Here is a 17,401-nt window from a genome sequence, read left to right as displayed (position 1 = left end):
AAAGCACCCACCTCTGGCATCAGTTAAATATTTACATTCCCCCATTTTTGTATAAATTGTGCTCTCTTAGCATACGCTTACAATATATCCTTGTATTTCAAACCTCTTTATAAATTTGGCTGTTTGTACATGAATCAGCGTCAACCAATGTAAAATCCTAGGTGAGAGGTTGAGGCCATCAAATGTGCAACATATACTGCTTTGTCATAAGCAGGCAATAAGTCCTGCTGAAATGTACGCCTTGTACCAAAAGGATATGGTATAAAATAGAGTGTGTTTACACTAGGGAGACTTCTGTGTATTTAAGCTGTAATTGTTTCAAGACCATTCATTAATTCATGAGCTGACATGGGTATGTTTTTTTTCCCCCTGCTACAAAAATAATCATTATGCTGGAAAAAAAATGAATTTGAACATGGAAAATATTTATTGTAATTTTCTTCACAAATTAGCAGAAAATCTAATTGTAGATCAGCTGTAGCCCTGTCCACCTCAATCATCTGTGGTCCCTGAAGCTCTGAAACTCAATGAGCTACAGTATTCTACATTTGGGGTGAGGGGAATAATTTCTTGTTTAGCTTCCCTTTAATTGGCTAGGATTTATTTCTTTTAATTTTTTTATGGGCAAATTTAGTGCCGTGGTGCTGACATGAGCCGGAGACAGTGCAAGTAGGCACAAAGCACACTTCTGTCAATGCACTTCAGCCTTGGCCTGCAGGCATACTTTCTTTTCCAATCCTGGACCTCTCCTCCTCAAACACTGCTAATTGTATCAAAGAGTGCACTGGTTTTATCAGGTGGGCAAATGGGGACTTTTCTAGGGTGACCAGATAGAACGTGTGAAAAATCGGGACGGGGTAGGGGGTAATAGGCACCTACATAAGAAAAAGCCCTGAATATCGGGACTGTCCCTATAAAATCGGGACATCTGATCACCTTAGACTTTTCAGATGTTAAGGCAGCAGAGTGACAAATGGCTGCAGCAAGAACCAAAAAAGACACACATCTGGGTGGTGGTAGGAGAGGGGAACAAATCCTTTATTTAAAATAATAAGCAAAATGCTCATCTGTACATATTGGGTATGGGCTGATGTCAGTTTCAGACTAGAAGTTAATTATATGGGAGTAATTTCACCCCTCTGAAACGGACTCCAGCCCATATCTAATATGGACTGATGGATGTTTTGCTTATTTTAAATAAAGGGATTGTCCCAAAGGTGTACCTCACAGGAGCTGGTGGCAGGGCATTGTCAGTGATGGATCCGTGTTTCAGAAATTCACACCTGCCAGAAATGTATCGAAGTGTGATTGTAGACACACATGCACACAGTTCAAGTCTACAAAGACTCATTGGTGAGCTCTGAAATCATAGGCACTTGGACAATTGGCACATTTTGTTTCTCTTTTCCCTGTCTTTAAAGCTGTGGGCTGCCGGAAAATGGGGCATTTTGCTATGAAGTGGAAATGTTAATGACCCCAATGTAAGCAGTGCGCCCAAGTTCCACAGTCATTGTTACTCGTAAATCCATATAACATAAATCCATAATGATAACCTGTAATTAATAATCCTGATGAAAAGCATGTATTAGCTCAGTATGTAGGATCACAGGAGTAGAGCACTTAGAGATAGAAAAGACCTGTTAAATGATTGGTAGGTACATCCTCCTCCCAGGGAGTGATCCAGTGCCTCTGACAGAACATATGTTCAGTATTAAACTGATACTACATTTGACCTTAACCAAAAGCCACGTTACTAAAAATATCTAAAGTAAATGATGATATGTACATGCCATAAACAAATCTGCTGAAATACATCAAGGTACTTTTACAGTTATGAGTATTGTGTGCAGCAGTTACTACTGTTTTTCTCCGTTTGCTAAATAACTGACTGAATATACCCTGACCTAGTAGCTTTTATGGAATCAGGTTTAAAAAAAAAACAACAGATTTTTTTAGCTGCATAATCTCCTCCAGCAGGTAAGACTTCCAGGACAGGTGTTCCTGGGGTCATATTAAGTGCAGTGGACCAAATTCTGCCTTTGCAGTCCATCGTGGGGCCAAATTCTCCAGTGTAACTGCACGGAAGTCATAAAGAATGAGAAAGCAGACCTGCAAGCAATTAGGCCGGGGTGTTAAGTGCATTCAGCACGTTGGTTTCCTGTGCATAGTCCCCAGGACAGACAATTTTGTGATGCATCATCATAAACAAACACTATAATTCATCCGTCACCCAAAACAGTAGCTTTAGGCATTAGTGATGGTTGATTGTAAAGGTTCGTAGGTAGAAAGGTTGCTTATTGTATACATAATCATGACAGGTCCAGTGTCACTGATAAGATGCTCTGATAGATATAATCTGATGTGGTATAAATGGACGTTTGTAACAAGTAGCTGTGCTGCACTACATTAGAACATCTTGTTGTGTTACTGGTTTTAAGTGTGTTCTCTTGATTATATTTATATTATAAATCCACAGAGCTGGAAACATACATATCTGTTGAAAGGTTTCCCTATGTAAAGTTAGTTATTGATATACCCCACACATACACAGCAGATAAGTAGTAGATAGATATGTTAAACATTTTAAATCTTAGCATTTTGAGCAAAATTAACTATTTGAAAGCTTCCAGACACCACTGTCACATCATATCTTTTCCTGTCTGGCAAAAATTATACAAATGGCTTGAGTGGTTTTTGAATCTTATTAGCTTAAACAGTTCTTTTCTAAAAACATTTGCTGGATGGAGGTATGGATCCTAGGGCAATAATACTATTTGAGGAAAATAGTTGCGAGCTCTTCAAAAGGGCTAGTAAAGCATATCTGTCATGACTTGCTTGTGCAGGACTTTAGCTAAACAAGCATTTGCGCTTAGTTCAACAACAACATAGGAACCAGATGGGAAAAGGGGAGCTACTGTAACTTTGGCATTTTGCAGAGAAATGCTGTGGTTTGAAATAGCTCTTCAGCTCAGGTCTGTTCACATCCAGTAAAGAATTATATGGGACTTGTATGCTTTTCTCTTTCAGAATGTTTAAAGGGACGAGATCGAGGTTAGCAGGCCTAACCTCACCCCTTCCTGTGCCCAAGTATGCACGTAGAAAGTAGAGCCTTTTGATGTGAAACAACTTACTTTTTAAAGATTAACTTTGCTATAGATGAGGTTTGCTGCATTTTTGCATACGAGAATGCACAACAGAAAGGGGGGAGGGGGTGGGAGAGCATGTGCTAGAGGGGCACAGTGATGCCCTCCCCCACATTGGCCGGCCAGCCAGGAGGAGGAGAACTGATTGGTCCCTTGCTCTCCCCTTTCATTAATTTATACCATAGCCAAGGTGTCTTCCTTAGTTATCTCTCTGCCATATCCTTTTCTGTCTTTCTGCATTCTCTTCACACCTTCTTATAGATGCAGAAACTACGGCACAGCACAGAAAGGACTAATTAATTTGTTCACAGAGGCAGAGCCAGGAGTAGAACCAGGAGTAATTTGTGGTGTTGTCCTCTTTCTAATGGACAAGTCTGTGCACACCCACTCAGTGGGCCTACTCATGATATTGTGCACTACTGTGTGAGTAATTGTTGCTCATGATGAGAGAAAGGGAGGAGAGTGGGGGGGGCTAACCTTGTGGTTTGAGTTCAGAAGCAGATTTATTTAACTTGCAAAGTTTAATTGATCACACAGGCTCTTACAGTGTTGACTTGTGTGAAATTCAGTCTACACACATGCAATATATTAATCAAATCGGACATTAGCCAACTTCTCTATAGGGAGTATATTTGAACACACCTTACTTGGCTTCCTATCAAGCATGTATCTGACTGTAGTGATATCCCATTAACTAAGACCAACATTTTAATGAAAGTAAAGGTTTTAGCAGATATTTATCTTCATATATAAAGATAGATTTAATCACTCATTTGAAATGATCGCATTTATAAATAAAATCTTAATGGCATAGTGGTTCTTTCGAGTGATCATAATCCATAGGTTGGCTTTTTAATAAAAAATCAGCTGCTGATATAGTTAAGATTTAAAGCAGGATATAAGAAAAAAGAATTTTAAATACTGAGATCTGATAATGAAGGATTAATTTTTAAACTCTCCTTTCAGTGTACAAATGCTGAATAATTTTTTTTAAATGGCAAGAGGGAGTGCACTAAGGCAGTTTGATACCCCAGACATATACCAGTATGTATTTTTCTCACACACAACATAACATCTTTGATTCAAAATCCAAGTAAGAATTCTATGTGCGTGATGGGACTATTCAATTCTAGAAAATCTTTAATATAATCCAACCTATACCTCAGGAACCTCAAGTTCAGATAAATACATGTCAGAGGAGTCTACGCTCTAGTAATGATGGTGATAATATAATCATAAAAATAGCCTGGTGTACTGTAAAATCCAAACCTGTAAAGACGTAAAATCCTGCATAACTTTGTCAATAGAAATAGTCATTGTGTAAAGTTGACCATGTGCTTAAGTGTTTGCAAGACTGAGGCTAAATCCATACACCCTTATCTGCATGCATATTCTTCTGGGCCCAGATCACGTGAAGGCTGCAAGAGTGGTTGTATGCATATTAGTGGTTCATTTGAGTTCAATGGGAATACTCAGCTGCTTACGTTTTTGTGAGATCTTGCAAATTTCTGGAGCCAGCTCTGTCTATGAAAAATATTAAAATAACTGAGTGGTTACTGATTTTATTGTCCCCAGACTCCCTCATGTTCTTTTCTCCATTTCAGACTCTCCTGGAAAGTTTTCAGTACATGGGAATCCAGATAATTTCTCAGATCTCGAGTATGTCAAGGCCCAGTTATTCCCTGATCACTAATAGATAAAGATAGATTTAGAGGAATGTTTTTTCCTACTGATTCTGTGGATTAAGCTGAACTAGATGGAAGTAGTTCCCAGACTACTTTATTTATTTCGCCCCATCCCAGGAAATACTTCTACAAAGGAATCTTCTGGCTTCCATCAAGAGTTTTCTAAATATATTTGGAGAGGAGAGAAAGCCAGGATCCAGATTAACAAACTTTGATTAAGGAAGAAGAGTGGAGAAGGCCACTCATTCCTAAACTAATATTTTTAATGGTTCCGCATCTGGAGGCATACTACCTGGATAGGTGGACCAGGCGGAACAGGAAGTAATTGTGATAGGAAGAGCAGGTTTGTCCTTAGGTAGCTTTGATCAGTCTCCCATTCACAACTCAGGCTATTTTTACACTAGCACTTTTGTCGGTACAACTTATGTTGCTCAGGAATGTGAAAAAACACCCCCATGAGCAAGATAAATAACACTGACAGAAGCACCAATGTGGACAGTGCTATGTTGGCAGAAGAGAGTCTCCCGCTGATGTAGCTATCACCGCTCATAGGAGGTGTTTTAATTATGTCAACGGGAGAGCTCTTTCCCATCATTATAGAGCGGCTACACGAGCGATCTTACAGCAGCACAGCTGCATCGCTAGTGTAAACATGGCCTCAGTTACCTTCTTCCATTAGAAACTGGCTGGCAGCACATCTTTGAAATTTGGCCTATAGCTTAAAACATCCTGTGTTTTGCAAGGTGGGGGGTAGATATCTCTCCTCCCACCTTGATTTACAGCAACCCTGGCTTCCCCAGTCAGACCTTTGAGTGGTGTATTCCACCATGTCTTACGGAATATTTTCTTAGCTACCTTGTTTTTTTATGTATGTACTAAATGGTTGTGTATTCCCACCACATGTAGCTGCTCTGCATGTTCCTTTCCTTCAGATAAAATATTTACTTTAAACAGTAGTAATATTTTGCTCATAAATAGCATAGCAATTTTATTCCTGGGTGATTGAAGCATTTTACACTGACCCAGGAAGCAAAAGACCCAAGAGGCAGAAATGTCTTTTAAAATTTGCCTTACAGTGTAGCCTGTGCTGAGCAACCACCCAAGAGATAAGCTAAAACATGTTAAAGGTCAAACAAGATTGTCCTTTGGAGAGAGCCTAGGACTGCTGACTTTACACTACTCACTCCTCACCATAGACAGACAGGCCAAGGGACACACACCTTGCAGATTGTATATGAAAGATTGGTCACTGGATTCTCCCTCACCCAGTACCCTGGGGGAACATGAATTAACCTATAAGCCAGCTGCCCATGAGTTCTTGTCCTAGATTTTTTTTTTTACTCCTACTTTGGGTGAGGCAGATATTGTTCACCCATTGTACAGATTAGAAATTGAGTGGTCACACTAGATCATCCTGGAAATAGAACTCCACCCTGTAATATAATAGACTCAAGTCACATTCATTCAATCATACTGCATTTTAAAGGAATGGGCCAAATTATGTGCTAGCGTAGTCCATGCCAACACAGAGTGGCTGGGCCACATATAGACATTTGAGTTCACTGCTGTCTCTGCGATGGTGAGTCTGGTTCCTTAGCTCAAGTGGTAAAAGCCCATCCTTTAAGACCGTGTTTCCAGGTGCCGTCCCTCCAGACCCGGGTATTGTTACACTTGGCTGTTTTGTCTCTGACCCCTGGACTGCTCTGTTCCCAGACACCGAAACAGAATGCTGATTCATAGATTCCAGTGCCCGAAGGGACCATAGTGATCATCTAGTCTGACCTCCTGTATATTGCAGGCCATAAAACTTCCCCACAATAATTCCTAGAGGAGTATCTTTTAGAAAAACATCCAATCTTGATTTCAAAGTTGTCACCATGACCTTGGTAAGATGTTCCATTGGTTAATTATTCTCACTCAATTTGTCTAGCTTCAGCTTCCAGCCAGTTGTTGTCTTACACATTTTTCTGCTAGATTGAAGAGCTCATTATTAAATATATGTTGCCCATGTATGTACTTATAAACTGTAATCAAGTCACCCCATAAACTTCTCAATGTTAAGCTAATGCCTAGCATTCTCAAGGCTATCTCACAAAAAGTAGTGTAACCCACTGGTAAAGTATGTGTTGGGTCTGCCTGTGACGGTTGGTCCTCATAGATAACAGCCTGTTTCCTCCACCAGTTACTCCTGTAGGTCAAGCGAAAAAGAATCTGAAGGTTGTGAATTCAAAACTAGCTGATGACCCATATTGGGAAAATATACATTAATGTGAAGATAGTGAGTTTGCTGAAATGATTTTGAATGGCAAAACATTTTATTTAGAAGTGAATTTCAATCTTGTGTTGGTGTTTAGTTTTTTTGGCATCTTTAGTGTTTATATTTGCTGAATAAGGGTAGCTGTTTCTGTTAAGACTAGGATTGGTTGTAGGCAGTTGATTGTAGTGTTTTCAGGAGACCGAGAGAGATGTATGGGAGGTTTTGCCTGTTGATGCAGAGTGGAAGATGCTATCTGCGTGAGCTCTGAAAAGGTCAGAACTTGATTTAATAAATTCAGTGTTGCCAGTTCTTGTGATTTTTGTTTTTACTGTGAATTTCATGATATTTGGCGGTGTTCATAAAGCCCCAGTTCCTGGAGATACATGATTATTAGAGAATCTCAGCTTTCATTTTAACAGCAAGTTTCTAGCTCTCTTGATTATTAAACAAAGCTTGAAAGCATGACTGGAATGTGCCCCAAAGTCTCAGAAGCCAGAAGGCAAATACAAATCCTCAAAAATTATGTCATATATCTCATGAGTTTTAAACCAATCTCATGAGTTTTGTGAGGTGACACATAATTTTTGAATGCTTGGGGGTGGCAATATTGCCTTTCCAGAAAATAAGCCTTATTCTCAGAGGGTGTGTAACGATTAGCACTGCTTGGGGGACTGGATGCTTCAGGGCAATGGTAATTAACTGCAGCACTTTTCATTTGTAAATCACCAGTTTGAATTAGGCCATCTCAGCAGCAATTAAAAGCTGTTGCTATCTAATGGATGACTGGCAATCCCTACATGAGATGAGTTGTGTGATTTGCACATTATGAACTGAGCACCACAAATTTGCACTAATTGGCAAACCCAGAAAAGCAGCCATGGAAACTGAACTATCATGTCTACCCCAGAGGAGGCCCCATGCCCATCAGAAGAGAGCCATCTTGATAAAACAGGGCGTGTGGGTTGCTTGCCTGCCTGCTGCCCTTTAGGTAAACAGAGGACTTCATTCACCAGGGCACTGAAGCCAATGTGTCTCACCAACTCTAAATCCACACAATTTTTGGAAAGTTGAAGGGTATGCATATATGCAAATTACTTCAACGTATGCAAATTATCTTATTCAATAATTTGCATAAATGACACCAGTGGGCAGCACAACGCTTGGCAGCTATATGTAGGGAGATGCTTGGAAGAGACAGAGCCACAGCCTGCGGTCTTCTAGCTTATCCTCAGCTGGGCTGTCAGGGGCAGTCCCAGTGGAACTACTGCTACCAGCATATTTTAGAGCAGTACTTAGGCTGCGGCTGCTGTAAGCTGTGTCCTGGACCATGTCAGCCTCTGCATCAGGGAAGTGAAAAGGTGGCACGGAGGTGCCTTTCCTCACCAACCACGCTCCTTATATGCACAGGGTGTAAGCTCAGTGAAGGTGAGCACCTAGCTGGAGGACGAAAGGAATTCAGTGCAAACCCACTGTATTTTAAAAGGTCTTTAGGGGTCTTGAGTTTGCTTAGAGTGGACATGAATTAAAACAACGTAAATAACACTTCAGTTCTGTGAGAGACAAGGGCGGTGAGGTAATATCTTTTATCTTTCGAAAGCTTGCCTCCACCAACAGAAGTGGGTCCAATAAAGATATTATCTCACCCACCTTGTCTCTCTCATATCCTGGGACCAACAGCACTGCAAACTTCATTAACAACACTTAATATTTAAAATACATTATGTTTGCTATATCCTCTGGCTGAATCATTGCATTTAGCGCCACACCCTTCCATGGTTCTTCAAAGGGAATTGCCCTGGCAGGGGAGAGATGCTGGGGCAGCCCTGCCTGTAGGCAGCATACAGGATCTGAGTCTGAGCAGTCTATTTCTAGCAGCAAGGAAACAGGCTTGTAGCTCTCCCATTTTCCAGCTTTCTTTAGTCTTCCTCATTCTTGTTCCACTGCCTGTCTTGAGGTGAGAAGGCCTGGGGCATGGCTACCAAACTCCTCTGTCCTCCTCCTGCCCCCACTAATCCAGCATCATAGAGATAGAGCTTATTTTACGGTGGGCTCATGTAGCTGCTGCTTCCTATTCCACAACTGGAATTTTTTTTATAGAAGTAACACATTTGGGATTTTTCCCCCTCTATGTTTTGAGCCTATATGGTGCCCTGAGGTTATGTTTGTGAACTTTTCTCGGCAACCGCAAGGGCTAGAGCTTTTCAAAATAAATTCAATGAAACATTTTCATGTTGGAAAATAGTGCTTTGTCAAAATAGAAATTTTCAATGAGGAAAGCCTGGGTGTCACTTGAATCTTATATTCGGGGAAGTTAAAACAAAATGTTTTGAACAAAAATTTTAATCCGTTTTGTACTTTTTCATTCATTTCACAAAAAGGTTCTATGTTTCCAATTTGGGTTAAAAATAAATGCTAAACTATTGGAATTTTCCACAGGACAGAAATTCAATTTTTTGTTCAGATCTACTAAAAACATAATTTATTTTAATGAGAGCTGAGATTCTTCTGTAATCACATCACTCTGGGAGGTGCGGCATTCAGAGGAGCACCAACTATTGCAAGAACTGACAACACTGCAATTACAGCAGTACTTGAAACGAAGGTCCAACATGAGAGTCATTTGGGGATTCATGCTGCAACTTACTTTAAACAGGGGAATGGTAATTTCTGAGGAAGCAAAATCTTTGAGGCTGACTGGAAAAAAAAATCCTTTTTCCCTTCAAGGACCGACGCATGAAGGGATAAACCTGAGCCAAGAGAAGTGTTTTGGTTTCCCAGTTGCATTTTAAGTTTCCAGATGGATTCTGCCCAGTTTATATTATTATAATAAAGACACTGCTTAGCTCACTGCTGTACATGCATCACAGGCTGTAACTGTGCTGACCCTAATGACCAATTGTGCAGCAGCAATATGTATCTCTCAGTACACTCAAGGCAATATCAGACACAAGCTTAGTTAACAACATGACTCAGAGCGCTTGTTCTCCACCAAACATTTATATATTTTCTGGGGATTAGGAGGAAACTTCCAGTGTTGCCAACTCTTGCAATTTCATTACAAATCTAATAATAGCTGGTGTTTTCTTAAAACCGCAGTTGCTGGAATGAGGATTATTATTATTGAATCTTGGCTTTAATTTTGTGTAAAAAAAAGAAGAAGAAAAAGTATGTTTCTAGCCCTTACAGCTGTGAATAAAAGTTTGAAAAGGTGAACCATAAATGCTTTGACATCTGAAAATGTATTATTTTTGAAATCTCATTTTTAAGCCCATCTCATGATTTTTGAACTTCTGGGGGGCAGCAATATTGTTTTTCCTGTTTGCAGGTTATCTCATAACTACCTCCTGTAGGATTTCATGCACCTTCCTCTGAAGCACTTGATATTGGCTACTGTCAGTGACAGGATACTGGACTAGATGGAGCATACTGATCTGAATCTGTATAGCAGTTGTTCCTAGATTTATAGGTGTAATCAATACAAGGGTTTTTTTCCTACTAGTTTGCTCTTCTTGCAGAAGTCATTTAAGCTGTTAACATTTACACAACAAATGTTAATCCCATTTCGATTTGCTTATGTTGTTGCTGCACAGTAAGATGTAATCATTGGTATTTCTGAAAACATTCATGAGATCAGTTTTCACATGATCCCTAGTTTCATGGGTTGTTTGTTGTGTTTGTTTTTTTGCTAATGCTCTGAAATGTAATGGTCACATGCTCCTCTCCTATACTGTTTTGTTCAGCGCTTGCTTATATGATAAAGCTCAGACGCTGGCCTGTGGAGCATTCAAGATTGCATGTTAGTGATACCGTCTCCTCAGCTTGTACTGAGTGAAACAAGAGTTGTTCTATGCTCTGAAAGGTATGTGACTGACCCTTAATGCTCTGTGACCTACCAGCCCATTTCTTCTCTGAGAAATACAGTTGGAAATCCCGCCAACCCCAGTGGGGTTCCTAAGAACTGATGTCAATGGTGCAGATCCTCCTCAGATGTCTCTTCTTGTTTGGCAGGATCTCCTCAACTGAGGAGATACTTAGGGTGCCTACTAGTCCCAGCCTGAAGGGCTGATATTTGAAACACAGCTGAATGTCCTCTTCCTAAGGAATAGGACGTGGCGATGGGGGGAAGCAAAGCACATCAAACCCCTCCAATATCACACATACAAGCACCGATTTGGGGGGAGGGGCTCATAAAGAGCACCCCAGTCTAAGAGCCCCTGTGTTTTCCTCTCTATTTCCTGCATGCGAGTTTGCGAGATTATTGCCACAAGTTTATAGAAGCCTCTAGGTTCTCTGAGCAGGGATGATCCAAGGGTCAGGTTCCATGAAAGATGGACAGTGGAGTGACAGAGAGCAGCTCGTTTTCATGAACTCAGCCCACTTGCTTTTGAGCCACATCAGATCCCTGCAGAGTGTGACCTAGCACCCAAGTCTGAGAATGAGGCTGCTGTGGAGCTCCCCTAAGTGGCAGACAAGGACCATTTTCACCTCAAGGTTGGCCCATTGTCTCTCAGTTGTCGCTGCCTCTCAGCTATTGCTGTGAAAACCAAGAACTAATTATCTCAAGGTCCAATACCGTCACTTAATGCATCTCTCCAAAGGGATTATCTCCATTACAGCCTCAGATCTAAGGCTCTCTGAGTAGAATAATTAGTGCAGGGAGGTGGTGTTTGGTGACCATGTTTGCTCTCAGCAATGCCATGAGTCTATGCAGTAGACAGCAGTCTGACATTATATTCAATCAGCAAGACAGACTACTGTTGGGGAAGCCATGAGAGATTCAGAGAACTTGTCCCTAAAATCAGGATGGCATGGTAGGTATATATGACAATTATTAAGTCTAAGCATTAACATGACTAATACAAGAATCTGGAACAAAGTCAAGTTTAAGTTTAATCCCACAAAATCCAAGAAATTCAGACAGATAGACTATGGCATCCTGTGGCAAATCTCTCGTGCTTAGGCTGTGCAGCAAAATGGAAGATCCTGTCATCGAGTCTGCAGCACTGGGAAATATGACATATCTGGGAAAATATTTATTACGCACATACACACTAGCTAAGAGTGCGCAGGGATGTACAGACTTGGCTAAAACTGCTGCTGGTGTAAATTGATTTCTCCACTGATTTAGGTGGAGCTATGCCAGTTTACATTAGCTGAGGATCTGATCCCACTGAGTGTGTTTCTATCTTGTATATCTAGTTTAGCCCCATGAAAATGGATGACTTATAATGCCTTCAAATACTGTGTTTACATTGGAAATGCTTGACAGACTCTTAAATAAGCAATGCTACCAGGTGGGCTTGTAAGAAAGAGGGCATTTATAAGGAAAGGGTAGTGACCATATCTTATTACTTCGTGCATTTGTGTGAGTTTGCGCATATAATTTATTAAATAAAAAAGCCACTTAAAAGATGGAATAAAAGTAGAATAGATTTGAATATCTTTGTGCTGACAATTTTTATCCATGACATTATTTTCTAGGTATAGAAGACATACTCTGTTTTGATTGCTTGGAACATGTTAACACGGCAGTGTCAGAATACAAATCATATACTTAATAATATATTTATTTCAATCTGTATTAACATCTTAGCTTCCTGATCCTGCCTTCTGTTAACTGGCCCTACTGAAATAAGCTGAAGCTTAGGTGCACAGTGAATGCAGGATCATGCATTGGCTGCAAAATGAATACAGAGTGTTAAAATTGAATAAGTATAGAAATCTTGTTTACTTTCCACTATTATTCTGGAAATTTCCTGTGTTTCAGTTTGGAACGTGAAGCTGAATTCAGTTTCATTTTTTTGTTGTTCCCGCATGTATTAACTCAATCCCACTGTAATGCATCTCCCATCAGCCTTGGGTGGGTTATCAGCAGTGAACCTAGACCTCTGGCTTGATCCTCTTGACATTTCAGCTAAAAGAGGTGATTCTGCTAGCTCACAGGCTATAGCAGCCTCATAAACTCTGGGCCAGCCATGCTAGGGGGGCACACTTTGTAGGTGTGGGTTACACCCCTCCAGCTCTGATCCTGCTACTGGACTGGTGCAGGTAGAATCCAATAGTGGGCTCCAAATAGAGAGGCAGTACTCTGCCCCCTGGATCCTTTGGGCAGTGGATTAACAGCAGTGCAGTGGAGTTTACACATTTTAAAAAAGGTTTCATTGTTTTAAAATGTAATGGACACATACATCTGTGTTCCTATTAGGGGTGTGTTTTTAAGACAAATTTTGGGGACTGAACTGAGTTGTCAGTTTTCTTTAGCAGGATTCTGTGTAATGTTGCTGTGTGCATGGATAATATAATATTTTAAAAAAATATGAAGCCCTGTAGCAATAAATGAAAGAGCCGAGGTTACTGAAAAACATGCCTAGACGGTGTTAAAAATGAAGACATTTCAGACTGACTCTGCAAAATAAAATTTATCCAGAGCCTTTTCTTTTTTAAAAAAAATTAAATTAGTAGTAGCAACTATACTTTCCAAGAGCTGACTGAGATAGGATGTTGATGCACAGATCAAGCCCTTACCCATGTGAGTAGGGATTTCTTTCACAAGTAGTCCCATTGACTTCAGTGGGATTATTTGCATAAACAATGACTATTTCTGTGAGCATGGACTTGCAGGAGTAGGCCCCTTAGAAATGTTAATTGATAACGTTCAGCCACCTTGTAGCATGCTGTGTTTTTCCTGTCAGAGTACTGGGTGTGATACTGTAATATTCCACTTCTACGCAGCTAGAAGAGACGAGCTGAACATTTCCCCCAAAATGTGTTGCTTAATTAATATGAGGTCTCACAATCATACATTTTAAACAATGACTGCATTGCAAAACAAAATTCCAGGCCGACCTTGCCTTTTTCCCTTGATCAGCGCTGTTGCTCATACACTTCAGCACAGCAAGGTGGAGCATCCATTAGATTTTAAAAAACAGTAGTATTCAAATTATCTTGTTCATATGGCATTGTCTTTGGAACTATCAAGTAATTCTGTAAATTAATATATTAACTGTTGTGTTTTTCCTCTCCTTTTCAGGAACAAATTTGTCAGTCTCTGCTGATTTAATGCCTACATCATCATGGAACGTTTCAAGTGAACTAGACAAAGGTAAATGGAGAGAGAAAACAGAAAGATGTAAAACCAGGCTTTCCTCCTCACATATTCTTTTTTGCTTTCTTATTCAAATCAGCAAGTAAACGGGAGGAAAGTGAAACTAAGACAAACCTTGTTTGTCTCATGATCATTTGACATTCAATTACATGCAATTCTGTGATTTTTGAAGAATGTTGGGTTCCTCCCCCCATCAATCAATAAAATGTTCCACATGGTAAAAATATTTCAAGATGTGAATTAAAGAAGTTTATGACCTGCCTGACATTTCAGCTGGTGAATCTTAGGATCTGGACTCAAAATTAATAAGCATTGGCCAGAATCAGTTTGCCTGTATGTGTTTACTATGAAATTTCAAAACATTAGATTAGTAGAAGAGAAAAATACTTCTAAATGTTTGTAAACAGTAATTATGTGAGAGTTTGAACACACCGAAGGAAATAAATTGTGAGAAAAGACAGAAATGTGTTTCTCATCTTCTTTCATTTAATGAATTATGCAGCATAGATAATTTAAGACAGATTGTTCAGCCTCTTTCAGTCTTCATTGGAAGCCTGTGAACTGCATCTTTCTGGACCAGTCTGGTCTCTCAAATACTTCTAATGTGATTTTATTTTTTTTAGGTGGCAGTGGTAGAACACGTTTAGTGAAGTTTCCTAACACTTTCATTTAAATACCATTTTCAGTTACTTGTAACTTTGTCAAACTTTAATAATTTGGGTTGAAGTGTCCTATGACAGGTGTCTGCCATTGCAGAGAACAAAATTAGGGGAAAATATGTTGTTTTGCCCATTCTAAAAAAATTGTACATCTGTTTCATCCTCTTGTCATAGATGTACTTTTTGCCATTTTGTGAAATTCTGCCAAAATCTGACCACATTAGAAAACTCTGAAAAATCACAGTTCACATTTTCTCAGTAGAGTCTTTTTAGAGTTTGGCTGCTAAATCCTTCAGAGATCCTGTCTGAACTGAGCATGTTCCAGCCCATCCTACCTCCTTTGTCCTGGCCAGACTACACAGGCATCCTCCAAACAGAGCAACTGCAAATGTTAAAACGCAGTGCTGCAAGGGCTCAGCATGACTTTCCTTGCAATTGCATCTGAGAGAGAGAAGTGCCAAGCAGCAGAACTGAGAGTAGGAAGATGTCTCTCCTGTCCTCTTAATGCTCCCACCATTGGCACCAAGACAGCATGGAGGAGAAAGAAGTAGCCTTTGACTGCGATGCAGAGGGGTGAGGAGGTGGTGAGGAAGATGGCAAGAGCTGTGAGACGAGCGGAGAGGTAGATTGGAACAGGAACTGGTTTTGTGGGAGGAGGACTGAGATGGGGCGAGCTGGAGAGGACATGAGTAAAAGGGATCAGGCTTGTTGGGGGACAAGACCAGAAGGCTTTTGTAAGCACTAAAGCACAGGATTCCTGAATCTCAGTATTCCTGAGCTGTCAGCAAATAGCTGTGAAACCCGCTGGCAAAATGTGTCTTATCTCCCTCCAGTGGTTGGTCCACAGAGGATGACAACATATTACTGTATCAGTTACCCTCTTCGCTCAAGTGGCAGAGGCCTGTGCTATAGATCTAAAACGTTCCACTGCTGATAGCCCATGTGAAGGTCAATATGGTTCCACATGAAGGAATTTCTGGGTTGAGTGGTTTGTTTTCAGTTTTTTAGAACGTAGGAAACTACATAGAAAAGATAGAAAAAGTGCATTAAAAACATAAAGGTCACAGAGTCAAGCAGGCAAAAGTTAGGAAATTCCAGAATTATGGTTGTGTATGCAACCTTATTTTGAGCCCTTTGTGTGTATGCATTAGGATACAGCCTTCATTAGGTGATCTCATATTATTTTGTTCCTTAAGACCCGTACACAGGATGGACCATGATCTGGGGATGATTCAGGGTTGTGTAGTGAAGGAGACTGCTGTCTGTAGGATCACAGGTTTCTTGCAGAAATTGGAAGGCGTGTTGTGAATGAGGCACAAGACCACAAGAAGAGCAAGGAGGAATTGGATTCTGTCCCGGTGTCTGCTGCGGAGTTCTTATCATGCTAAGCGAGTCCCTTAAACCAAACTTTTCACAGATTGCCACCTCATTTTCTGTTCCCCCAACTTGAAATACCCAGGGTCTGATTTGCAGAAGAGCTGAGCACTTGCAATTGCAAATGAAATCAATGGGTGGTGTGCTCGGATTATGGAAAGTAATTTAAAATGCTAAATACTCTGAAAAATCAGCCCCTGGCTTCATGGTAGGTTCAGTCCGACTGCTGGGCACTCAGAGTGGGTACCAAACTTAGTGGACACTTTTGACTTTATTCTTTCTGTCCTTCAGTTCCTCATCTGTAAAATGTGGAGGAGGATACTATACCTAACTTTTGAGCACTTGACTTTACAATCTTACATTAAAAAACACTATGTTAAAGAACGGTAATAATGTATATTAAATCGAATGCTGCTTTTGCACAGACTCCAGAAGCTTATCCTCTCTACATGCTTCTGCAAAAACATATTCAGAGGGCAAAGGTCAGAAGCTATATGTAAGATAGAGTAAATTAACCTTCCATTAAGTTAAGCCTAGTCTACACTGGAGAACTTAGCCCCAGTGGGAGAGTTTGTGTAGGCAAGACTGCTGTGACCAGAACCATTTTTATCACTGTTTTGATTAGACTTTTCAGATGGTAGCAGAAATAGGTCTAGCCACAGCCATTCTTCTACAGTAGGGTTAACACTGCTGAGGATTGTTTTTTTAAGGTGTCTGCAGTGTGGACATGGCCTATGACTCTCTTAGATAATTTACAGCCATTGTATTGAGATTCAAGGCAATCTAAATTGATAGCCAGAAGAAAGTATATCGTAAGGGTATGGGCTACTGACTACTCACTGTACACCTTCTTCCAGCTCCCTAGTGTGCAAATTACACCAATTAGAGTCAATGTTTCCCGCTATTGCTACCAACATTTCAGTTCCAACAGGAAGCGGTGGTGGGAGTGTTAATGTGGACAAGGCTGTGGCTGATGCCACCATTTTGAGCATCAGGTCATTTTACTGCTCGGAGTAAGGTTTCTGTGATGGTGCTGAATGTAATTGGGTCCTGTCTACACTAGCGGTTAAACTATTTTCAGCATTGTTTCAGTGGCACCTGTTAATAACATCCATGGCTGACAATAGGTAAAAAGTTCACTGTGCTAATCCACTTGGAATGCAACAGTTATCACCTGC

General features: G+C 40.4%; 1 protein-coding gene across 1 annotated transcript in view; it reads left to right on the top strand.

The window, feature by feature from the left end:
- The window catches only part of ROR1 (receptor tyrosine kinase like orphan receptor 1), a 138,520-nt gene that overhangs the window by 41,268 nt on the left and 79,851 nt on the right, over positions 1–17,401 (top strand). The window contains exon 2 of the mRNA XM_030573696.1: positions 14,116–14,187. Within this exon, the coding sequence (XP_030429556.1) occupies positions 14,116–14,187 (72 nt within the window). The remainder of the gene's footprint in view (positions 1–14,115; positions 14,188–17,401) is intronic.

Source organism: Gopherus evgoodei, chromosome 8, assembly GCF_007399415.2.
Source record: "Gopherus evgoodei ecotype Sinaloan lineage chromosome 8, rGopEvg1_v1.p, whole genome shotgun sequence".
NCBI lineage: Eukaryota > Metazoa > Chordata > Testudines > Testudinidae > Gopherus > Gopherus evgoodei.
The sequence above is the reverse complement of the archived record's forward strand: the minus strand, read 5'-3'. Positions and strand labels throughout refer to the sequence as shown.